At 36.4% G+C, this 26,714-nt stretch overlaps 1 protein-coding gene and 1 pseudogene across 1 annotated transcript; one reads left to right on the forward strand and one right to left on the reverse strand.

The window, feature by feature from the left end:
- LOC145774653 (uncharacterized) lies at positions 1 to 25,469 on the forward strand. The gene is made up of 13 exons (XM_082585949.1): positions 1 to 121; positions 1,065 to 1,150; positions 5,436 to 5,526; positions 14,191 to 14,331; positions 17,532 to 17,772; positions 18,792 to 18,945; positions 19,366 to 19,454; positions 21,021 to 21,153; positions 21,722 to 21,975; positions 22,283 to 22,463; positions 22,818 to 23,039; positions 24,028 to 24,417; positions 24,904 to 25,469. Exons 1-13 carry the CDS (start codon positions 31 to 33, stop codon positions 24,964 to 24,966), a joined length of 2,136 nt encoding a protein of 711 aa, XP_082442075.1. The 5' UTR covers positions 1 to 30; the 3' UTR covers positions 24,967 to 25,469.
- LOC145774957 (U6 spliceosomal RNA) lies at positions 15,994 to 16,092 on the reverse strand (annotated as a pseudogene).
- Positions 25,470 to 26,714: the final 1,245 nt, after the last annotated feature.

The raw sequence follows: 26,714 nt of genomic DNA on the forward strand, positions 1-26,714 counted from the left end.
TCGTTTTACGTAAAATTGGCAGCGTTTATTATGAGATCAAAGCGAGAAACATACGAGTTGAGCAATGCAAGTTTTAAAGACACTTACGGATATAGGAACACAAGTCATCCTTCTTCACAAAGTAAGTTTTCATCGTGGCATCACTGTACTGTTCGTCCTACTAACCTTGTTTTTGATTTTTACGTTGGTAAAAAAACGATGTGCTTTGGATATTGCATTTTCACTCATAAAGAAGTTTAATTTCTAAATCGCTTAACTTTATATCAGATGAATGTTGTTTTTCGTTGTTTTTTAATTCAGCGAGAGAATTTATTCTAAAGCACCTTATACGTCACAGATTTTCAGTGGGTACTTTCTCACTTAAGATATGAATTTTTTATGATGTTATCAAAAATTGCAACTAAAACTATTTTTTTCATTAATATTCGTTTTTGCCTCTACAACCGGCAAAACAAATAGAATTCCTGTCGTGCAACAGCGTACTTTCCAAGTCGTGCAAAACAACTACTGACGTGCATGGTTGCTTTTGTTATGTGATTGTGAGAATTTATATCCTCGGACTTAGAAAGCTTCCTTGACAGCTTGACTCTGGCAGTTTTGCACATTTCGCATGTTTTGCATTCTGGCAGAGGCTTTGAACCACTGACGCAGGCCCGGTCACGAAGATTGACAGAGTGAAGTTTCCGATTGTCGAAGTGCTGTTGTCTGTGAGCTGGTTTACTATTCACAACATTTAAGATATGTTGCTACTAATGATACATCTTCAACAATTGCGGCACTGAGCTACCTTTCTTTTATTCACAAAGTTTTCATTGCTATTTTTTGCAAAGCCGTTGGGTATTATTTTTTTCTTTTGTTTTTTTATCACAATGCATACATTTGTCTGCAGCACATTGAGTTTTGCATTGAGCCGATGCCATATTACCTCCATTAATCTTAATCATAGTTTCCATAAAAGTATTTATGCGTACAATCATAGTTTAACACTTCTTTGCTAATAAATTGTTTAAGGGAGCTAAGTAAATTGTAAACTAACCAAGTATTCATTCTATTTAAACTTCCAGCCAGTAGCAAAGCGTTGAATGAAAAACCACAATTAAGTCTGCCGAGAATTGGGGTAATTGGAACTGACGGAAATCATGTGGAAGAGGTAAGTTGTAGTACGTTGAATTGCCTGATGTAAGTTTTATTGACGCAACTTTCTAGTCACAAAAACGTTAAACTTTCAATAAAGTGCCTCACGCATGTATATCATTAACAATAAAGTCGCGCAAATGCAGGTCAACATCTTTGCGACTTCCCAAGAGCACGAGTTGGTGATGTAATTCAGGACACTGCCTATGATCGCTGACAAATATAAGTCTTTAATAGCGTGAAAATTCATTATCACAATACGTTCGATTTGCGTTGATGAAACACAAACATGAGTTAACGCGCAAGTGATCACCTGACCTGCTGGTAGTTGGTGACTGATGAGTTTACTTTAGTCATCTGTCGTGTAAGTAAACAATTGAAATTATTGTGTGGTTTAGCCTACTTGTAGCTATAACGAAGAGTATGTTATCAGATACAATGTGTATGTTGCATGTAGGATGCTGTACAACTATGCATTTTTTATATGTGCAAGAAAAGTTGTAAAATGATGGAATTGGAGTCCTGTTCTCAAAGCAAGTCCTTTATACATCATTTCAACGTCCGCAAATGTTAAGTCAATGTAAAAGCTGAGTAATGGCTGATGAACAGGCTGGGGTGTTCTTAAAAACATCAATTTATTTCCATGGAATCAAGTTTATGTTGTGATAAAACTACTGTACAGTTGATATCAAAAATGAAATTTAGCAATGTCATTAGGTTTAATATAGTTTTATTTCATTTTTTTTCATTTTTGCTATCAGGCTTTTCCTGATGAAGACACAGCGATGTGCTGTTAACGCTCGAAAGCTTGTTACTTGTTATTTATGATGTGTGCGTACATTGTTTTCGCGTAAATAAAAAGTGAAAAAAAAATTAAACCAATTGACTTTACCAAGTTTTACATGCTTGTGATACAACAAAGTGAACTCTATGCCAAAGCATTGTAAATAAAACTGTTAGTTGAAGTTTCAAACTCCAGACTAAATGTACAGTTGCGCCAACCAATAATTCATATGTAAAATTTAAAATTTTTTCTGCGTTTAAAACATTTTAAAACATTTATAGCAAGTGGGCTGTAGACAGACTTACGCAAAAAAATTGTCAGTGTGTTGCTTCAGTTTTGCTATTTTTCATTCTGTTTGCAACGTCATTTTTCAAACGTCAGAAATTGGTGCGCTGTTTATTTCGACATGTCGTTGTGTTTGTTATGTAACTTGGTACCGATAATAGTCTTCGCAGACTAATCGCACCTTGCTTGTATGGTGGGCTACTGTTTGCTGAACGTACTTGACATTGTATTAGGTATACAACACAGAAGCGCTTATCCGCACAACTGGATTGTTTACTTAATTATATATACTGTATCTGCAATCAGCTCGTAACATGAAAAATTGTTTTTGCTTTGCAAAATATTTTCTTTCACATTGATATTTATACATGAAACCGGTCTGCGAGAAGTTAATTTACTGCTAAACTGAGCGTCAAACACTTGATGTTAACGATTGTCGAATTTTTCGAACAAGATGTAAACAAAGCCTAGACGCTAAAACAACGGAAAAGAATATGCTTAGCATCACATAACAAGCCTTCATACTTCCTTTTATGAGCACCAACACAACTAAATGACTTGACTTAAAGCAGTGGACTGCTTTGAAAATTTAACTACAATAAACCGTTCGCAAACAAACGATTTGCCGTGATGGGAATACACAGGCCTGCGAACCGGAGGCCTGACTAAAGGCCGATGTAATTTTGATTTTGAAAAGTAAGCTAGTTTTACTTTATATCCCTTTAAAAGGATAGTTTTGAGAATCTAAATTGCCAAAATGTGATCACTAAATCTCAAATCACAGCAAAACTTCTAATTTAACGTTGAAAATGTGACAAATTTTTCGTAATTACCGGTGCTGCCAGACGCGTTTTGGATTTCCAGCACAAGTGCCAAAATGTAGTTGGTAATTTGAATGGTAACAATAGTAACTCAAAATCACACAAAATATACACAAAGACTGTATTTATGAATTAATACTCAAACTACCAACTTACGCTAGCGCTTTAGGCTACTGACAGATCGGCCTTCAGTCAAATTTTAAGCTGCACGTTGTCATGGCCTGTGTATAAAGGCCGCCATGGGTGCAATATATACCATAGTACCTGAACTGTATAAGTTCGAGTTTAATAAAAGTTATCCAATTTCTGCTATTTTAACGTCATTGATGTCGTCAGAAGGTGACGCAAAATGCCATTTCACGTTGGCTACGTGGTTAAAAATGTCATGGGTTGCGAGGTATCATACTTGAAACACTTAGTTCTAGTTTACGCCATGCTTAGTTTAATTAAAGTCTCATCAAAGTGTGCCAAGACCTGTACCCAGGTAGCGCCTTATTCTGTAAAAAGTGCCGTAACTTTACATTTCTGCAGTTAACATTACGTCAAAATATCTTCAGTTTGTTACTTGACCAACATTATTGTGTATGTCTCTTGAGATACAGTAGGCTTCTATTTCTTGTATATCTCGCTCAATTTTACCAGTATTCAAGACGCAAAGATTATTATTAATCATGAAAACACAAGTAAAAAAACGTTGTTTATAAGGTAAGCGGACGTTAAAACAATCTAGTTAAAGTATAATTTCTTAACAATGCCAATACTGGTTGTTTTACAGTACTGTAGTCGTGTAAAGGCAGTAATAAAGCAATTGGAACAATACCCCTTGAACAATAGACAACACAAACGCATTCCATTCCAAGGTTTTGTTTTCTTTCGTTTTCCCTTAAACACAGCTACTGCAAAGTTGTAACGTTTGTTAATACTTTTTAATACTCATGTTCAGTGTTTTTTTAAGGTGTTTTGGGGCACCGAAATGGTCCCCCAAATTTCTCCAGCGGTTTCCCAAAATTTGGACTTGCAACTACAGTAGCCTAATAAATAATTCGTTTAAGCAAATATGGCTATTTTTTGGTATTTATATGAAACACTTGCGGTCTCTTAAAACTACTTAGCGGTCACCCAAACCAAACCTTAAAAAAACCTGCTCATGTAAAAATATTTCAACATTCCAGTGTTTAACGATGTAAAAGTTAGTTCATGTTCAAACTAGTTAATTTCTGATACACATGGTCAATAAAGCATGTATTGTAAACGATAGAAATTTATGCGCTAAGACTGTGATATTTTTAAAAATACAACTTGAAAGCGTATATGTTATTTTGGTCAAAGCGCTGACGTTTTAAGATGCAGCAGCTAGTTGAAACAAGTGTATCCTGTACCTGTGTCGCATTCTATTTGTATTTTTCAGTCGTTGTCGAAAGTTAAATTTTCACGTTTTACGTCATTGTTTCACCTAAGTGGTGGAGATTGATTGCTTAGTAATGACGAGGAAACAGAATTTTTCGAACAACAGTGCATAGGAATAGGATCCTAGGCGTAAGGAGAAAACGATAAAGGATGTCACGTATCAATATAATGTAACATTCTACTTCAACTATATAAGTTCGAGGTGAACTGAGCTTATTTGGTTTCCATTCCTTCAACGTCACAGATTTTTATGACGCAAAATACCATTTCATGTTGGCTCCCTTGTTAAAAATGGCTCGGGTTGCTAGGCCTAGGTACCATACTTGAAATGAAACAAATCTCTACACCGGGGTCTTTTTTGTTCATCACTTGGTATATATACTGGTACGTATCATTCTCTAATGAAGCAGAACTCTGGCAAGCAAAGCCATTGAGAGAACAACCAAGTACCAGGCAATTTTACTGCATCCCGATCTCTTTTCGAACTCTTAAAATATTCCTGGCTACGACCAAAAGTTATCCTTGAGCCCTCCCTGTCAACACTAGCGCAGACAACGTAACTGACTGTGTAGTGTGTATGCTGACACCGTTGAATTGAATCACAACTTTCTTCATCATTTTGACATTTTTATTTTCAAACGAGTAGTTTAAATTGTTAATGAAGCTTCAATTAAAAATTTGGCTTTGTATTGACAATAATTTTCATTTAGCGTTAGACTTGTAAATTTGTTTAAACCGTTTCGTTTGACTCCGTTTTGTAATTTACCACTATTTGTATTAAATATGCTGTCATACGACATAAAACTAAAACCAAAATAAAACATATTCAACAACGTGCATAGCTTTTATAGGCAGTGCCTGGTGTATAGCACATGTTGTGTCAAAATTTGAACTTGTTTATTTAATGGAAATGAGGAATAACTGCCACAAATTCTATATCTTTAGACATCCAATAATGGCGAAAGAAATATTGTGATTTAAAATGTTGTTATCTGTTTTCACAGAACGAACGGGAAAATACTTCTCACAGCACAGAAAGAAAAGTTAGCTTTGACAATTTGTCTTTGTCATCCAGCAACGAATCAAACATGAATGGTCAGTACTTGTATTTAATTAACAAAACATCTTGGTTCATTCTTCTTATAAATTCCATCTTTTTATGGCGATGTTTTGTTATTGTTTGAGTATTTGTTGAATTATTTTTAGTTTTGGATTTGTTTTCAAAACAAATTTGCTTTTTTTTAATTTGTTAGTGACATTACACAATAGTTTGTCTCAAGAAGCGATTGTAAGGGCAAGCAGGCTGCAATTACTGACAACATTCCCAATTAAATTCGCGTAGATCATTTTTAATAAAAAATATGAGTAAATAGGTGCTTCGTTTTACTGTTAGGTTTTCTAGGGGCGATTTATCCCATGTTTTTTGTCAGTCACACACATATCCACATCCGGAGGTATTTTGCAACAGCCAAATATTGGTTTTACGTCGAAGCCACTACTTTCGTTCAAATGCTGTTGAAGCGTTGGACCACATCTGTGGACTTGTCCATCGCAGTCTGTAGGCTACGATGTTTTCGGATGCAATTGAAAGAAATTGTTGCAACTCGCATAACTCACGCGATAACTGTCAAAGTTTATTAGAACACAATTTTGCGTTTTTGAGCTTGCATTGATGGAGCAAAGCTAGCCAAAACAAATAGACTTAATAACGACTGTAGTTTTTACCAATTTAACATCAACAGTTGTTTTGGTAATCCAGTGAAAAGCTGCTACAATTGATAAAAGTGACGTAAATATGTTGCGTTGTTGAAATATGTTGAAATGTGATGCTACAGGAAACTATTGCGTATATTAGCTGGATGGAAAGAAAAACAAATGAATTTGTTACCCAACAAATAAACGATGACTGGAGTCTGATTAACAATATTAACTTCATAAAATTAAGGTATTTTGGACATATGTAGCAAGAAGCAAAATCGTTGCAAAATTTAATGTTGACTGGGATGATGCAAGACAAACTAACAAAACGACAAAAAATGAAATATTTTGACAATATCAAGTCAATCACGGGAATAAAAAGTATACAGAAGTACTAGCAAAAAAACAAAAAAAACAGAGCAAAATGGAGGGAGTTCATAAAGGAGGCCACAGCTGATCAAACATGATTAATCTGTTGAAGAAGAAGAAGACGTAAATAACACATACTTTGTAAAAATTCGTTCTTTAGCACCAGATATCAAAAGACGATGACTTTTGCGATAATGAAAAATGCTAGATGCAAAACTTTAGTGAAAGATCAACTCATTGTGTAACTAATCAATGCATGAGCGGTCATCCGAATAGGCCTATATGTCAATAGAATTTTTCTTCGAATTTACAATCTTTTCAGGTCAAAATACAATGAGATAACACTTCGCATTGCTGCGAACTATCTGAGCACATTAAAAGCTATAGATAGAGTTTCAACTTGTTCCAGCAAATTATCCTGCAAATCTTGACAATCTTTATAACGGACCCAGTGCTTTGCACTTTGCAGAGAGTAAAGCAAAACTAATCTCATTGATTTAAAACTCTCGACACAAGCCCTTCTTGGCATGCCACGATCTGCGAACTGCGTAATAAGAAGATGAAACTTTTGCGTTATTTTTTGAAAATGAAAAAGCTTAGGCCTACCTGTCGCTTGTCGGATGCACATGCTTTTTATTTCTTTATGTAATAAATGCACAAGCTAACACTATAAATTTTGCAATCACTTTTATGAAAGGTTGCATTCAAAAATCTTAAATCTTAAATTTTGGTTTGGAAGCCTTGTTTATTCTTAATGTCATCATTCAGTGCTCTTGTGTAATTTTCGACTCTTGTTAGTCAATGAAAATGTGCAATCTTCATCTTTCGGTACTGCTATTTTGCATTCATCAAATGCTGACTTTTGCAAAACAATCAAACTTCTTAGTGTAATTCAGTGGTTCTCAAACTTTTTTTTGTTGCGACGCCTATGGAAAAGTTTTCTGGACTTGCGACGCACCAGCAAATAAAAGTTAATGAGGAAACTTATTATTAAAGTTTTGTTTGTTGATAAAACAACAAAAAGCAAAGCATATTATTTAATGTGACGTGTGGGCTTGTTTGTTTTTACAAAGTTCATTAAATCTTGGGAGAATTTTTGAAATTGCCACCCGCATTTTTCTTTCAGTGTTTATTGGTGATCGAAATTTGCTTTTTATCACCGCCAAGGCAGAAAATCCTGCTTCACATAAATATGACGTGACAAATGGGATAATAATTCGTAGTGCTTTCTTCACCAAAGCTGGATAATCGCCATTCATTGAAATAAAGAAATTTGCCGGATTTCCTGAAGTAAACATCCTTTTCAGGGAATTGTCACAAGAAAGGTCAATGTAGGCTTCTTTTTCTTGTGCAGTAAAAGACAGTGGAGTAGGTTGGACGAAAGGATCACGAACCCATTCGTAGTTTGATAAATTTTTCGAGAAGTATTTTGCAAATTTCGACTCGAGCTTGGACAAATGTTGCCCAAATATGCTTCACAAATTTGAAGGCAGCGTCATACTTTTCTTTTCAAGCAAATTGGACAAGAAAGTGAAGTATCGAGAGCTTCCAGACAGGTTTGCTATATCTTCCTTCCGCAATAGCAGCTTTTTAACAAATGCTGCAATTTTATCTGAAATGTCATTTTTATTCGGCCCTTGCATAGAAATGTTCAGTTTGGCGAAGATATCACACAAGTAAAGTAAGCCAATTTCAATAAAAAATTGTTCTGAGCTAAACAATCTGCAAGTGGATTATTTTCTTGCTGCAAAAAAGCCTGAAGTTCATCCATCAATTCATAGAAGCGCTCAAAGAATTTTCTAAGCGAAAGCCACCTGGATGAAAATTAAAAGAGCAAACTCCGATGCGCTGCATTCATTTCTCCACAAAGTTTTTTGAAAACTCTTGACTTCAGTGGGCGTGTTTTAATGAAGTTAACAACTTTGATGACAACTGAAACTGCTAATCAAAGGATTAACCTCATCTTTATAAGATAAACTGAATTCAGCTACGAAACGAAACTCTTCTGCGACGCCCTTGGAAAATTGAAACGACGCACCAGGGCGTCGCGACGCACAGTTTGAGAACTACTGGTGTAATTTATTAAGAATCGATTTCGCTGTAGCAATAGCATCTTCAGCTAGCACATGTGGGCCTAAAGGTTTTCTAAAGAAGCAAGATCTTTAAAAATTAATGAATAACCGATTCTAGCGTCATCTCTTTCACACCAGCGACTGTTAGATACGAAACAAACTAAACATCAATTTTGAAAGTTCTTTTTCATTTACTTATGCTTTTCAAGATACTAAAGAAGGGGCCTGTTTGCTAAGGCCAAAGCTTTATCCGCAAATTACTGTTTACATATTACTTCACTTGGGTGATGTTACTTAATTAAGCCCCACTAGGCTGATGTTAGTTAGTTAAGCCGAAAACGTTCGACTGTTAAAACTATTTGTATATATGTAAAATATATTGTTATAATGGTCAACCCTTGTTATATTGTTGTGTCTTGCCTGGGTAACGTTTTATTCGCGTTAACATAGAGAAGGGTAACAAAGATTGGGAGACGCCAGGTTTTGCTTCATTACAATACTCATGTCACTACCTTCAAAATTCCATTTTGTTTCTTCACTTCCGATTTCAATATATTGCTTGCTAATTTTCTTTGTAATAGATAGGTTGGTGAATAATGGGCACCCAGTGTGACACTCCTGGGGTCTTGCCTTCAAAGCAACCGAATTGAATGTTTTTATTAAGATAGTAATTGGTTTCAGTTCCCAAACTACGTTCTTTTGCATTGATTTAAAGTTACTTGTGACTGCCTTTTCTACACTTGCTTGATCGTCCGCAAAGCACTATTCGGCACCAACACACGCTGGGAATACTCTGTTGGCAAAAATGCATTTCTCTTCCCTCATAGGCAGAGATGTTTGTGATGGAATAATAGGAAATTCGTCTGCCAATGAATAGACATAAATCAAAACGATAGCTTATCCCTTATTCTGTTGTCCTGCTGTGTAATGATGGAATAAGCTTTCCCAGCATGTGCCAAGCAGCAAGAGTCCAAGCAAATCTCAAATGGAGAGCGTTTTGAATTGACAGAATGGGTTTGGAATCTATGATCTTGTTAGCGCAAGTTATATCATGGACGCTGTCCCAGACAACAACAAATCAACCAAGACGTTTGCAGACGTGGAATCAATGTGAAAAATGGTTGATTTGGTGCCCGGGTAGTTGTTGATGACAAACACAAGTTTACCAGCAATATGTATTCAGCAATGTTGATGTAACTTTGTCCGGTGATTTCTACAAAGAGCAAACTCTACATTGCAGCAATCCAATCTTTTCAGCTTTGCGTTTGCTGTTGCAACACGTAAGTGGGGGATTTGCTGTGTTGAAATTCCAGGTTTTGATATATCGCGAAAGGGAGGTCATCTACAAAAAATTAATAAACAGTATTTACCCTAACCATGCCCTTAACCCAATGCTATGAGTGACAAAGTTTACAACTTAAAAAAACTGATGTACATATTTGCTATATTAGTTTTTCGTAAAAAAGATCAAAACATGGACAACTTCGTATAGCTGTTTTTAATCGAGATTTTAAATTAACCGATTTACCAAGCTTTTTTTTAAAGGTAGTCGTGTTTCCTTTCACGTTTTGTTGTCATTCATGTGAATTTTTGCTTACTGAGCCAACAATTGCAACTAACAAATGATCTTTTTCGTGCTGTAACGAAATATCATAGTTAACAAAATATCAAAATAACAAAATATCATACTTTGGTATACTGTATTTTGCAAATTTTAAAAACACAAATTTACCAACTCTCACAAATTCTGCTTCTAGTATCCCAGGATTCAAACCATGTATGTGTGTAAGTTTAATCACAGTTGAAAGTCACTTTATATTTATTTAAAAGGAATTGTTATCACTCGTTGTTTTGTTTAAGTTTTTCTAAGGGAAACAAATGGGAATTATTAATAACGGACGTGGCAAACAAAGCCTGTGAATAATCAAACCTCTATCTATGCTTGTATTTTTTAAGCACCTTATTTCATCCAAAGACGTAAATTCATGAGAGTTAAAAGCTCTAATTTGTTTGAAAATTTTCTTATCAGTGAGTATATGTAAAACAAAGTGAAAAAAGTTAGACAAATCATTGATTGAATCTTTATCCTCGGACTGGGAAAGCTTCTTTGAGAGCTTAATCCTGGCATTTTCGCATACTTGTAGAGGCTTTGAATCATAGACGCAGGCCCGGTCACCGAGATTGACAGAGTGAAGTTTCCGATTGTTGAAGTCTTGTTGCTGGGAAATTGTCCCATCCGTTACATGCCGCTGAAGGAGAGCAGGCCTTTACGTGCGTTACTCAAGGGCACACCCCGAGATTCGAACCAGTGACGCTTGGTCTTGAAGCTTTTTCGTTCCAGAAGTCAAGTGCTAACCAACTGAGCTATCGGGGCGGACACTGCACTGTTTACATTTGAGAAATTGCTTTCATTTTTTCACTTCATCTAGAATTTTCAACTTACGCTGGTTATAAAAACAGATATATGATAGCACTAGTTTTTATTGACATAATTGTGTAGCTGATATGAGCTGATCACTAATTTTACAAGAGTTTCTTTTTAGTGTCATTATTTACATTGGCCTTGTTAAAATAGTGTTACACGAGATCTTAGTCCCCTTAGTAATTTTGACAGTCAGCGCATTGTTTTACGAGGCCTTCAAATGTATATCTGGCTTTACCTCCATGTTCGGTAATGGCAAACTGTTGAACCGATATGTTTGATCAAATCAACATGTGGTAGTCTACTTATTAAAACTTATTTAAAATCTCAAAGATTCTTTCCTGAGAACTTTAATACTTACGAGTTGCCGCGAGTGGACTCTTTACTAAGTAATAGTTTTCATGTGCCTACATGGTAACAAAAGATGTCTTTTTGGTATGCTAAAAGCGTTTAATGCAGGGGTTCTTAACCGGGGGTAAATTTACCCCCTGGGGGTAAATTTCACCTACCGAAGGGGTAAATTTACTGAATCATAAATTAAGACTTTCAGACAAAATTAGATCTGTGTAGTAGAAGAGTTCAAAAAGGAATTTAGACAAATTTTCCAACATTTGATGATTGGAAAGTCAGTACAAGGCGCAACGAGATTTCTGACCTCGAAGTCAAAATATGCCAGCACCTTGCCGCCTCAAAAAAGAACTTTGACGGTTATTTCGAAGGTGAAAGTTTTAACAGTACGGCTCTTCACATAACTCATCCCGTTGAAGCCAAGTTAGAAAGTACTGCTGACGATGATCTTTGCAAAGATGAATTGATTGATCTTTAATGTTCAACAACGCTTTGTTCCAAATTCTTATCGTGCAATGGTGACTTTTCCAAGTTTTGGTGTGGATTAGTCTAAGAGTTTTCTACGCTGACTAAGCGTGCATTTGAAGTTATTATACCTTTTCCAACAACTTATCTGTGTGAAGCAGAGTTCTCTTCATTGTTGACTATTAAAACAAAACAGCGATCACGCTTAGTTCCCAAAGACGACATGCGAGTAGCTCTTTCAACGACTGTTCCAAGACATTATTGTAGCTTGTTTTTGATATTTGCCAAGGTAAATCCAGATATAAAAGGATGTTTTGCATTTCTTCTCATGGTTGACTGGACACGATGACATCACAAGGGGTCACCAAAACCGTGGGGGGTAAATTTTCCTTTTTTAATTCGGCAAGGGGTAAACGAGACAAAAAAGGTTAAGAACCCCTGGTTTAATGGATGCTTTATTTATTGACAAACATGCTTTTGGTAAAGTTAAGATTTACTTTTAGTCTAGGCCAGGGGTGTGCAACGTGCGGCCCGCGGGCCAAATGTGGCCCGCGAAGAAAAATTGTGCGGCCCGAAAAGATGTACCAATTTTGAATTGTGTGCGGCCCGCGAAACGTGTTTATAATTTAGTTTAGTCTGGCACATGTGAACAATTCATTGCGGAGTGGATTATTGTAATTTCGCATCTTCTGTTAACCATTTTAGAAATTTCCCACCGGCCACCGCTAATCCGTTGTATTTAATTATTTGGAACGTCAGAAGATCAGAGGTGGAGCCCTGCTATTGTCTCTGGCTTTGTCGCCTTTTTATTTGATCTCTTGCTTTAGACCTTTTGTAGAGCCGGCTTGCGTCAAATTTAGCGGTTGCCTAATGTAGGCCTAGCCTAGAGGCCTACAAGCAGTTGGATCAGAACAACTTTAGCCTAACGGCCCATTCCTTGCCAAATTTGTTGAACCAGTCAAAATAGAAAATTTGTTAAAATTAGAAGTAAAAAAGTAGAGGCATTGGAAAAAAAAATTGAAAAAGTGACAATTGAAAAGGCCAAACAAAACAATTGAATGAACTCAATGCAAGACTGCAGCAAAAAAACAGTATGCGAATGAGATGTATGGTCACATAAAAGGCTTTATGAACAAATTACGACTTTGGAAAGCCACATACAGACAGCAAATCTTTTCCACTTTCCAACTTTGAGAGACCATGGAATGCATCCTGAGAAGAAAACTGAATTTGCAGACCAACTTGAAAAATTGTTGTAGGCCTATGAATTTTTGGCTCGTTTCAAGGACTTTAAATCTCATGAACATTGGTTTGGTATACTCTCTTCGCCATGCAACACAGACATTGACAAAGCACCAGGTGATATCCAACTTGAACTGATTGATCTTCAAGAGAAAACGGATTTGAAAGCAAAGTATTTAGAAATGAATCTTGGCAATTTTTACCGAAAACATCTCAACCAAGATGACTTTCCACATTTGAAAAAGTTCATGGCTTCAAAAATGGCTCTTTTTAGCTCAACGTATTTGTGCGAACAATTTTTTCTAAAATGGGCGTCATAAAATCTCCCTATCGATCGGTTCTGACAGACGAACTCTTGGAAAATGGACTTCGAATAATTCGCTTTATTGCTAGCACTTCCATTGAAGTAAATTTGGAAAAATTCGTGGGGAAAAGAAGCCAGCTGCAAACTTCTCACTGAACTCGTTTAAAGACTGTGTGACAATAGATTTAAATAGCAGTTTTCTTCAGAAATTGATACGTCTTAACTTATTATTTCTGCAAGGAGATCCCCAAATAATACCATATGAATAACAAAAAACTACTTTTTTGTGCCTGCAACTACTAGAAATCATATGTCAAATAAACATGCGGCCCGCGGTTTCACCCAGTTGTTTATATCTGGCCCTCCTGTAAAAAAGGTTGCACACCCCTGGTCTAGGCTAATGAGCCCCATGACCGAAAATGTTTGCTTCTGAGTGAACAAGTTTCATTTTGTTGTTTGGTTTTTACAGCAATTCAAAGATTTGGTTTGTGGTTGTAACTTCACATACAGTTAGTAGACATAATAACAGCCTAATGTTCATGAAATCTGAAAAAACCACAACAATAAAATATGAAAGTCTGTGGCTTCTCATGGCATTTTATCTTCTTGCGAAACCTTTGAAAGCTAAAGTGCTGTCCCCGTCCCTGTTTTGTGGCATCTTGTAGATCAACGATAAAAACGATGTAAATATTGACTTTGTTGCAGGTTTGGTGAAGTTGCTTTTTCAACTTTCCTTGCTACATAAAGCTTTGGAACTTTTCGTCGAATATCTTAAGCACCCTCAATTACGATAAATTGACAAGAAAAGCAATTTTCTAACGGTTATTCTTGTTTTACAGGTCCTCGTAAAACAAACCTACCAAAGTTGGATCCCGTCAAAGGTCATGGCAAGCGAAAGGCTTCCAAGGGCACATTGTCGTCAATAGGTGGCGCTGTCCAAGCAGCCGTGGTCACTCGGCGCACAAAGACTTCCTCCAGTAGTAAGTCACGTGTTTTTGACAACCCAACAAATCTGCAATCTCGAAAGTACTTCATTAAGTCTTAACTTTACATATTTTTGTAAGTCCATGTTCTACGCTTTTTATTGTATGCAGTTTTTAGTTCAGTGATTTTCCATAAATTTTAATTCCTTGTTTCGCAAAGATGAAATTTAGTAGCTTAAGTGGAAAAATGTGGTAGCTTTCGTTTTCTGTTCTACTTTTACACTTATCACTATACCAAAGCCTTTAAAAACAATATTTCTATTATACTGAGACCGCATACATTTACTTTTTGTCCCAAGTTTATAATTTAAAGTTGATAGGGTATTTTTCGACTTTATAGATGTTTTTAGTTTGTCAAAAAATGATGAAGTGGTCATTTGCTTTTACATTTTTAGGAAGCTGTCAAGACAAAAATCTCTAAATTATATGATATTTATACGTTATCTACTAATATTGAACGCCCGGTGTTACATTTGCACTTTTCGTATTGAAGCAAAAATATAATTTTATATTTCCATTGGGAAACATTGTGCCAAATGTGTTTTACACTGAATACACTACATCAAGGGTCTCAAACTCAAATTGCTCTGAGGGCCAAATGAACACTAGTAAATTAATCTGAGGGCCGCGTTACACAATAAGAAGTCAGTAAACAAAATAACACAGTTAAAAAGCAATAAAAAAGTAGTAAGAACACACCTCGCAAGGCTTGCGTGGGTCAGACTTAACCGCCTGCGAACTGGCGTCGGCCGCTTTCGTTCGGACATGCACAAGTGGGGCCTCGCTCCTTCATCAGAATGCGAGTGTGGTGCCACGGAACAGACCGCAGACCATGTCATCCACCACTGCCTAACCCACCGGCCTCCACACGGTGCGCATGGTTTGAGGGTCCTGGACGACGAGACTGCTGAGCGGCTGAAGATTTCCTGCCCTCCAATCTAGCCTGGAAAGATCGCTCATACGCCATCATCATCATCGCCAAGAACGTTAGATCGCTAGATTGGAAACATTATCCACGCCTCCTGTCAATGCTGCAAAGTCACGTTATTAGACAAGGTTTAGGCATTTAAAGTTATGAAATACCCTCTGGAAATACGGTAGCTTGCTCTAAACCAGGGGTCACCAAATGGCGGCCCGCGGGCCGCATGCGGCCCGCCACGCTGTATCGCTGCGGCCCGCGGAAGGTATCAGCGTACAAGTATAACCAAAAATACTTTTCTTGAGGGAGTTAAAGAGCACGAAGGCAAAAAATACTTTCCTGGAAGCATATTTTCGCATTGCATACGATTCCACTGACCGACCAATCAGATTATAGTTCAAGGTGGGGGTTGCTTAAAGTTATTCGAATGCGATGTCCAGCCACACTGTCCCAGTGGTTGATTAAAACGTCTGTTTTCGAATTTTGAAATTGTCTGTGAGCATAGGGTTGCTTATTTTAAGTTTGCAAATGTCATGTAAACACTAGTGCGAGTTTCACCGTTATTGTGTTTCACGAGCAGTGTTCTCTTTATACAAGTTTTTGTTGGCAAAATCGGTCGGTGTGCCCACTCAATTTATAATAAATTGGCAATATATTACATATAAATTTAAAGACTTTTTCTGATTGTATTATGAAAATATTTAGCTTAGTAGGCCTACTGCAAAACGTTTTTTTTTTAAAGAAATATGGAACGCTTCACGATTTTGCGTGTCATCCTTGCGCAGGAGCCGTGCTAATCTGCATCGTTCCAATTACCGGTATAGTATAGGCCTATGTACTGCCGAAGCAAGTACTGCAAAATGTTGTTAATCAACAAATTCTTGCCACGTTGATGAGCACCGCAAGTGACAGTTGTCTATAATAAAAGAAAGACGGTTTTATAGATTCTCACAAAAAGGATGAAAAACCAACTCATTGCTTTTTTAGAGGGAAGACTGTTCATAAATTACAATTTTTCGGTGATTTCCACAAGCGTTTGTTTCATGGTACCTGGTGTGATGATGTCTAGTTTAGCGTTGGTGGTGCCTTCAACATTTAGTTGCAGAATGGTCACTCCTTGACCTACAACAGCTGGTGCTGTTCGCCCTGACAAGGGCGCTGTGCTTGGTCTGGGGGTGCCATTCTGATGATTGTTCTTCCGCATAACTTTATAGCGACAGTTGTAGCAAGTTTAGTTTCCCAAAGTCGGTATATGCGGGGGCGGCCACGTGGAGGTACTTGCTTTCGTCGGCAGAGAGTGCTGCTTGTGAGTGTGGTGAAGCGCAGGTGGCAGCACACATTATCAAGGATTGCCGGCTATACAGACCTCCTCAATGTCCTCATGGAATGGAAGGCCTAGTTTCCATCGATGACGACACCAGGCAGTGGTTAACCAACGGATGCCCTGACATATAGCGACAACACGAGAGAAGAGAAGATGGTACCTGGTTTCTTTTTCCCTGTTATTGGAGCCTATCTTTTGCTGATATGTTTGCAGGTCACTATTGTTGCCTGTATTGCGATGTGTCAAACATTTCCTTGTTTACTGAAACTGTTAATTGCAAGATATCTTTTGCGAAGCGAAGTAACAACACCACTCTTGCTTGGCGATGAATATTCTGATGAAACCGCTCGCCTCGCTATAAGTGCACAAAACAAGTGGCCTCTATTTATTAGGCATTGTTAAAAAAGTCAAAAGTGTTGTAAAAGGAGCTTGGCCTGGCAGTAGCGTTGTTCGATTAATTTTGTTGCTACGGTATTCTAACATAAATATGAACAACATGCAACGCTGGATACTGGGTATGTAATGCGTTCTTTTCTAGCATAAGAGTCAACCTACCTAACATTTTATTAGTGCGGCCCACCACAGCTCTCCTTAGTGCCAAAGTGGCCCGCATGCAAAAAAGGTTGGTGACCCCTGCTCTAAACAATTTGAATCTTTCGAATGTATGACAGCCCAATTGAATTGAAATCACTTATGTATGGTGACGCAATAGTGTTCGAACTAATCAACGGGTATGCAAAAAAAAGGAAAAATGTAGGGAAGAATACATAAAAAAACAGCAGCAAAATATTCTGTACTGACTAAATTGGCCTAAGACGGATGTGTACAAAGTAGGTTAGCAGCTTAAATCCAGAAATACACAGTGGCCTACTTAACCAGTCACCCAGTCGTACTGTAGACTTCTGCAGTTAGGCCCTTTGGAGACTGCAAAATTATAAAATAATTGTTTTTTAGACGAATCAACTGATGACACAAAAGCTGAAAGACGAGTTTCCAGTATTTTATCAAACATACCACCTTTCTTTGCACGAAAACTCACATCAGATACAACTTCTACTGCAAGAAATAACAATTCTAGTGGAATTTCCGGAAAAAACCCAAAGCCTGTTGTGTTCCCCATTCCGGCTTCACGGCTAACAGAATGCTCTCACAAAGGATTTCTAGATTACAGGAACAAAAAGAAACAATGGGAAAGGTGGATACTGAAATTATTTTTCACTTCTTTGATCTAACATAACCCTTTAAAGGCCTACTTGATTAGAACGCATTGCAAATACCTTTGTTAAAAACTCTCAAGGTTCCGTGTTTTTTTCCACTTACAAATGTACCAGTACCGGTACCTGATTCTTTGCACGTAGCAGTTTGATCGTCTTCACAATAGCCTATTGTAGATTTTTTTTTATAGGGTGGCCGATTTTATGTCAGTGAGGCGAAGGTTACATTTTTATCGCTTGTTTTTTAAACTTTGTAACAAGTTACTGTACCTACAATGCACTTTAACTTTTTGCTGGATTGATTCAAGTTTTAATAATAGTTTTATTAACCCAACCCTATGTGGTTAACTAGCTATCTGTAACACGGTAGCCTTGTGCATTTTTGCTTAGCAGTAGGTCTACAGATAACCAACAAAATCTATTTACTATCAGTGATAATTTCCAATGAGAAGTGCATTGTGTGTTGCTGAACTTTGCACACACTTTTGTACGACTTTGATCCACTTCCAGTAAAATAATTGGATTCAATGGTGTTTGTCTCAGCAAATCGTATCAAATGTCTTGTGTTGATAAAAGGGATTTTGTCAGAAATCTATGATCTTTTTGGTTTGTTATTCTGGTACACTTGAACAGATCAAACTGTGGTAGAATTGTTTATTTTATCTTTTTCAAATTAGCTTTTGTATTTCTAAGAGATGTTTTACGAATTCTTTGGCAACTTCAACTTGGTTTTAAAGTATGCGACGACAAAGCAAAGCATGAACCAATTGAATACAATAGTCCTTGGTCGGTTTTAAACGGTATTGAGGTCGTAAGATTCGAAAATTGAATCTGAAGTTTGAAATCATCCTACGTTTTTAGTTTGAACGTTTTACGTTTTTACGTTTTTACGTTTTGAAACAACATAGACTAAAGAGTATAAATCTTGAAAATGTAATACTCGGTGGTTACAGTGTTTCGCTGGTGTGTTGTTAATAAGCAATTTTTTTTCTAATTTCAGGTATTGGTGCGCATTGCAAGACGCTTGTCTGTACTGCTACCACACTCCACAATCGGAAAGCACTTATGATGTCGTGGTCTTACGAGGCTATGATATCATTGCTGACGTCACTAACTTAAATCGTTCCAGATTTGTATTCCGTCTCCAGCAAAAGGCAAGTTCTGTTAGCAGAATTTGAAGTTTTCATGTTGATTTGTTAGTATATCTTCTAAGACTATTGAATTCTTAGACATAAAAACTTGTATTACCAGAAGGTTACATCAATGGCAGATGGTTGATGTTTCCACCGCTGCTTTTGGTAGACGTGGATAGGATTCCAGATCGGGTTAAACTAAAGACTTAAAAAATTGCACCGATTACATTGCATATTTGTTTAAATTAAAGTAATGAGAATAAGTTTGAATTGCAATGTATTTACATCTTAAAAGTATAACACGAAAATCTACACTGATGTATTACCCCTTAACTGTTGTAGAGCGACAAAAATTCTACGTTAGCGTTATTGCACGTAAACGCCATTTACAAGATGGCGTTAATTTCAAATATTTACTTTATGTTATGATTAACTACTCAGGGATCACCCACTCTTCACTTTAGCACAGAAAACCACAGGGACTTCGTACTGTGGCTGGGGACACTCGAAAAAGAAACTCGTTATACTGTGTGAGTTTTTTCATTATATTTCTTCTCTGCTTGCTGCACATAAACTGTTATTATCCGTTATAGCATAAAAATGTAAAAGCCGACTGCGAATAGGGCTGGATTCAAGTAAACGTTTTTTTTTAAGTAATCAGCAAAGATTTAAAAATTCGGGTTAATTGCAGACTTGAATTACTTTGCAATGAAAATATATGGCCTCGTTATTACAGTCACCCAGCTAGATTACAGTTGTACCTCTCTTACTGGCTCTAGAAGTGACTTCTCAGAAAACACAAAGAATCAACGATACTGTCACTAAGAGGAGGCTTCGTAAAAAGCGATCTCATTTTTTATGTGAACCAAAGCGTTTTCTTGGACTGGATGCAAAGGGAATTCGTAGCCTGCAGATAGAACTTCATTCAATATTTCTGCTTTGAATTTTTTCTATGGGTGTTGCTCTTTGACATCATGGTCACTTTTATCAACTCCAATGTCCCTCTTAAGAATAAGTATGATGTAATTTTGACCAGATCATTTTTCTTAAGATAAATCAAGGAAGTAGAATCCATCATCTGATCATAATGATCTGGAGCCTTCAAGTACATGGGAAGCCCACAAATTCTTTCATTTTTCTTTACTTTGATTTTCTTTGTTACTTTAACGAGCAATATCATTGATATGGGTCCTTTCTTTTTCATGAATTTCTTGAGGATGAGTTCAAACAACTTTTTTTTTTCAAAATTGTAACATTACTCTGGCAAATGGTTTGCTCTTACTTCAATTATGTCAAGGCTCTCTGCCAAAACTCCAAGGGACTCTGGCCGTTTGTTCATTCAATCCCTTTAAATTCGTGTCAAAAAGTGCAAAAGGCAGCGTATAAATATTTGCTTTTATTTTTCAGCTTTTTTATTTAACTCTGGGCTCACTTTAAAATTTCAACTAATTGAGAATTACTTAAGTAAGTAACAAGTAAGGATTTTCAAGAATAATTAAGTAATTACAGTACTTACTTGAATCCAGCCCTAGTTTTTAGTGAAAGGAGTAAAAGTTATTAATTGATTTTAGTGGTCGCATGATGTTTGTTTGTAGTAAATGAAATGGAAAAAAGTTTTTGTATTTTCAGCTTTCTCATGTAGGAAACATCATTATTATCTTGCAAACAACTGTTAACACAATAATGTCGAAAAAATAGCAAATTTATTTGCTATAAACTTAGTATGATTTACCTTAACAAAGTGAAAGTCCATTTTTGGCTCAACCTTTGTGGCAGTAAGCCTATTTCATTTCTGTGCTTTTTAACGCTGAAATAACTTATCTTCTACTCGGTTTGAACGGTCAATGTAATTATGTAAGTTTTTGTTGTAGCCTACAAACACAACAAAGGTTGTATGTTTGCTACAGTTGTCATACACAAAGGTTTATGTGATAATGAAATACTGAAACTTGTTGATTGTTGTGATCGTTACTTTAAAAATTTCTCCATAGTTTGTCAAGGTATGAAAAGCCATAGCCATTTTCCATCAAAATACGAATTTTTTTTTTGTCAAGTACCAACCCATGCAAATAATTCCTTTATCTGTTTCGTTGCAGTAAATCAGCCTCTTTCTGTGAAGAATTATCGCCGCCTGAGTTTGAATTGAGCCCTCCTGTAACAACGTTGCACAGAGCAAGTATGCCTGATATTTGTGCTTTGGACCTACCCACTGACAACCTGCAGCTCAAGGTAAAGATGAATTGACTCAAACGACGCAATAGTTCTATTCACTTTTTCTTGCAGATATTAGCAAATAACTAAAAGTTCATTTTAACGAAACGTTATGATCAAAAAAATTGTATTTTACATCTTTTACTTTTGTATTCACAGCAACAAAGCTGTTGTAATTATTGGTTTAAATGAAGATTGCATAGACCGTTAAAAATGAGACGATCCAATCAAATCTGACAAAAACCAAACATCACAACTCATCTGTGATAAAAAAAAACTTTTGCTAATGTAGCCTATAGCGCATTAGTGACCTCTAGCGATTTTGTAAGCAAAACCAGCTTTCCTTTTTCACGAATCCAGCTGGATGAAGCTATCTATAGTTTAAACATTAACTTTACATAAAAGTCATATCTTAGTCCTACTCCTATGTGTTTCCACATCTTTCCTTCTTTTTATAAAGCCGACACTGTTACAAAGCTACTATTTTAAAATCATCTGCAGCCTTATGGTTTTATATTAATTGTGTATGTCCGATCATGAGCAAAAGTAAAGTTTTATTTTATCAAAGTTGAACTAATATTTTCAGCGCAGTGCCAGCCACAGACAATTACATCAGACGTTGGTCGAAATGAAAAAGCATAAACTCTTGAAAGAAATGGCCGTCAACAAGCAACAATTAGCAGAAGAGCAAAAACTTTTAGACCGAATTGGAAACACTCCCGTGATGAATCGTTCATCAAAGACACGGAAAGCATCGAGAGAAAAAATTCTTGATAATTACGAGGAAGAAAAAGTCCAACAAGAATTGAGTACAACAAAATTACTCACCTTCTTGAACTGGTAAGGAAAAGATTTTTTATTTCGGCAACAACGCTTTGTTATAAACTTCGAAACCTACAAAGGCTTAACCTTATTTTAAGTTAAAGTCTTTGAATACATGCTTGGCTTTTATGTAAGTAAAATGATAAATGTTCAGACTGATAATAATTTTTTGCAAGAAAAGTATAACCATTTTGGTTAAAAAAGACTAACACAGTGGTATAATATGATTCTGAAGCCGAAAAGTTGCAATAAAATCTTTTATTGCTCCAGGATCTTTGAGCCTTCGTAACATGTACCATTTCAGCATCCTATTACTGTATTGCAGTCGGCGTAACTCTGCTTACATAAAGATGGCTCAATACACGAAAGATCTTGCACATAAAAACGGGCAGCGTCGTCGGGAAAATCATGCTCATGTTTCTGCCATGGAAGAGAAATTAAAAGATTTGCAAAGTGCTTTGGCTAAAATCGATCGTGAGTTTGAGGAAGAAGAAGCGACAAAACAGGTTAGTATTCATATTTTATTATCGGTTGTAAATCTGCCCCGTGGATTGTCTATGCATATAAAGATGAATCGTTTCTAACTCAAAGTATTTTTCAGCTTGGTTTTCGCAAAATATATGAAAAGATGATGTTAATATTTTGATGTCAAAGCTATTTTTGAAGGAACATGAAGCTTTCTGAAAAAAGATTTTGTTGTTCTCAATGAATTCCACTCATGTCTTCGAAGCTATACGCTCTTAAAATTGTATTTTTAGAATGTAAAACACCGACCATCAAATTTGATCAACTTTCAATCCATCTCCTTGCAACATCCGTTTCATGAAACCTCTCTCAGACTAAGTTGTTTTATTATGTAGCATAACCTTGAGAAACTGCAGCGTCGACGAGACCTTGAGCTCCTAATTGTGGAACAACAGGACGTGGTCAACATCTTGCAACGTAATAGATCTCGTGGAATCGGCGACGGAATTCGACCTCACTGTTGCGTCACAATGTCGTCCAATTCTTTAACTTCCATTGATGAACTGTCTATTACATCGGACGATTGTGATAGGTCATCAATGCCTGGATCTTCAGTGGTAAGGATTTATGAAATTCAACCATTTGCGTCACGGTTGTGTTATTTAGTGAGATGAATCAGATCAGTTTTAATGCACTCATCATGAAGCTGTTTATTCAAAGGTAGTCATGAAATTGAGTCTGCAACGTTAAAAAATTGAAAGTTTCTCAAAATTAAACATATTGCACGACTTGAAACGGTGATTAGATTAGATCTATTTAGATTAGAAAGTATCTGATTAGAAGCGTACAGCCTACTTCATCATTCAAGTTACACGGGCATTCAAGTTTTTGAGTAGCTTAAAAACTTTCAAATGGAAAACATTAAACTAAAATCAAGCTGCATTGGAAACTAACTTGGTGATAATTGACTTAAATTAGATTTGCATGTTACTTGATCAATGACAAGACGTGGTTATTCTGAAGCAGCGTTTCTTAACCTTTTCCCTTGTCGGCACTACCTTGAAATTACCAGTTAATTGTCGCACCCTTTCTAGGATTAGCTGAAAAGTAATATAGCCTGCGCCAACAGTTTGAAATGTTTGTTGAAACCTGGTAAAACAACTTTGCTTCTTACGTCATATTTTAACAAACCTTGATAATTCAGCATCCCCGCACCACCTAGGCACAGGTCTCGCACTCCTTAGTGGTGCGTGCACCCCTGGTTAAAAACCCCTGTTCTAAAAAAAACTCATTTGTGTTTTGTACCATCCAGTTTAGTTCAACAGGCCAATACCCTAAGGAGGACCGTAGGCAATTCTCTCTGTTTTTGAGAGAAATCAAGGGCTGTAATCAAAGAGGCGCCATTCCTCAATACCAAGTGGACTGGAGGGTCTACCTATCGGACAATAACCAATAACTGGTTTCGTACAATAGCTTTTTGTGCTTTTGATGTAGTCATAAAATCACCGAAAACATGAAGTGGTGAATGAATAGACTTTAGCGTCAATTGCTTATTAAAGGGGATTTTTTCAAACTTTTGTACTAATTAAATCAACTTTTTCACAGAGTGTCAGTGAATCGATGAATGAGAATGAATGCAAAGAGTTGGCTTGTCGTCTTCGTCGGCACAGTGCCGGTGCCGTTTTAAGCACCGATGTTGCTCGCTTTGAAGATTCCCGTGGTGGAATCTGTTTACATAAAGACACTTTCAGCTCAGAATGCACTAACGGTGGCTCTCAGATACTTAATTTCATTCAAGAAAAAGACTCTTCAGCTAACTTTGACACCTCGGATGAAAGTTTATGTTCAACGGAACAAAGTCCACTTGATATCCGCAAAGAGTCTTGTTTTTCCAATCTATCCCTCTCAGACGTACCAAGCAAACATTGTAATCTTAAATCAAAGTCGACTACAAACACTTGTGACATTGATTCAAGCATATTAGCAAAAATAGAGGTAATTCTTTAACAACAATGTTTGTTTTATATAGCGCTGTAGGGCCTGTAGGCCTATCCATCGCAGATATGTGTTGCGCCTCAACGCTTTACAAAGCAGACAGTGTCAATGCAGCAATATAGAGGCGCAACTGAGTACATTATTACTCGAATCCATTCCATTGCTCAGTGCCAAACAGGAATTAGATTCAGTATCATTTTTAAAAAGTCTTTGGTATGACCCAACAGGGTATCGAACCCATGCCTACCGATTCAGCATCGCAGACACTAACCACTAAGCCACCGAACTTTAAATGTGGTGTGTAACTGTTTTAAATCAATAACAGTGACAAAAAAATAAAGTGATTGATTCAACAAATATTAGACTAAATAGGCCATGTTTCTAAAAAAACTTAAAAATATTTGAAAAGAAGACGCAGATTTGAAAAAAATACTATTATTCTCCGTTTTTGTTTCTCAAAAAAGTTCATATTCTTTTACTTTCCAGGATTTTGAGCTTTTTGCCAAATCAAAGTTGGATCAAACCAAGGATTCTCGAAAGAATTGTTAAAGTTTCATTTTTAAAATTCTTGTATTTGTCTTTTAATCGTGTATTTGTTTTCTGACACATCACCAATCTCAATGACATTTTAATGCTTCCAATCTCCAAAATGACAAAATTTGTACTGATTTAAAAATCCTAGACCCATCTGGCCGTATCAACGCAAATATACTTCAAAAGTGGTTGATCAGTGGAAGCTTTAAACTTGAGTATTTTGAATTTGTAACACTGAACACTGTAGCTTTTGTAGCTTCTTATAACATAAGTTATGACAAGCGTTAAGCTGAGTATCTGATCATTTACTACAATGCTCAAATTTAAAGAAATAACTTTTGTAATGACTCCACCTTATTGTTTTATGTTGATTTGAAGCTTTATCGTTCCAACCTAATAAAGCATATAGCCTACTGCCTTGATTTCAGCGAATAGTTTCAGTTCAATAGTATTAACAGTGCAATAGGCCAGTATAGCTCATCTATAAACAATTGAGTTTGTTGCAGCTAGTTACAAAAACTACGGCTATTAAAAAAAAGAGACAGCAAACATTTCAAATTTTGTTATCTAGAAAGATTGTTACGATCAATTTTCAATGTATATTTGCGATAATAAACTGTAAAAAAAATCAAAACAAAATCAGCAAACTGTCCGTTGCAATTTGTCTTTAACAACATTTGTGAAGTTTTCTATTATATCGGCGCTCATCATTTGCAATTGTAAGGGGTCAGTCTAGGTGCTTGCCAACATCTACTGTATATCTGCAGACCGGTGTTGAGCAGAAAGTGAAATTTTCGTCATTTTAGACTCCAAATTTGCTCCTCCAAATTGAAAGTCTGAGTCAACATGATAATATAGACCAGGGGTGGGCAAACTTGTTCAATGAAACAGTTACTTGCAGAAAACTACAAACACCTGCGAGCTGCATAATGGGTAGTGTCAGTAAAATAGGTAAATATTGTAAGCTTTATGTAAAATAACTTAACTGAAACAACATCAACAAACACTACGAAAATGACAGAATGTTCTCAACATTAGTCTATGTCTCTTTAAAAAACTTTGATTTTGTTTTGGAAACTTAAAATCGTTTGAGCTGTGTCTGATGTAAACTTTTGAGTTATGAGATAACACTTTCTAAATTTGAGATATTAGGCCTACTATTCCTCTAGAAGAGCCACAAAAATATATCAGCGAAATGCAGTTTGCTCCCGTTGCTATAGCCAATGTGCACAACAAGAAGTAGCTCAGACGTTGCAAATTTCTTTGTCAACTTTAGTAGCACGTAAATATATTTAGTGGTGCATAGCCTACTTGGTAAACATTAGTTATCCTTACGTAGTGAACAGAACCATTGGCCTTCGTGACTTAATTGATTTAACCAAAATGCAAAGTTGCTGAACCAAACTCCAAATACACTCCAAAGTTTTTATGAAAGATGAAAGTCCGAATCCACTCCATTTTTCTAATAATCGGACAAATTCCGGTTTCACTCCGTGCTCGACTCTAGGCTACTGTAGACACACTGTTTTTTCATTCAAAGCTTCATCACATCTTTTCTTCTTCCCAAACGGATTTCAATTGTCTGCGTTAATCTTGTCATTGTGACCTTCTGAGGATTGAGCAACGATCTTGCTGGCAAGTAGGCAAAAACTATATCCTCTTCTTCCCCAATCAATCGACTTTAATTGCACAGCATTCAACAGCAATTGCAACCCCGCCCGCTTCTGTTAAATTTCGAAAATAATCCTTTAAAGAAAGCCTTC

The sequence above is a fragment of the Aplidium turbinatum genome, chromosome 7 (assembly GCF_918807975.1).
Source record: "Aplidium turbinatum chromosome 7, kaAplTurb1.1, whole genome shotgun sequence".
In the NCBI taxonomy this organism is placed as follows: domain Eukaryota; kingdom Metazoa; phylum Chordata; class Ascidiacea; order Aplousobranchia; family Polyclinidae; genus Aplidium; species Aplidium turbinatum.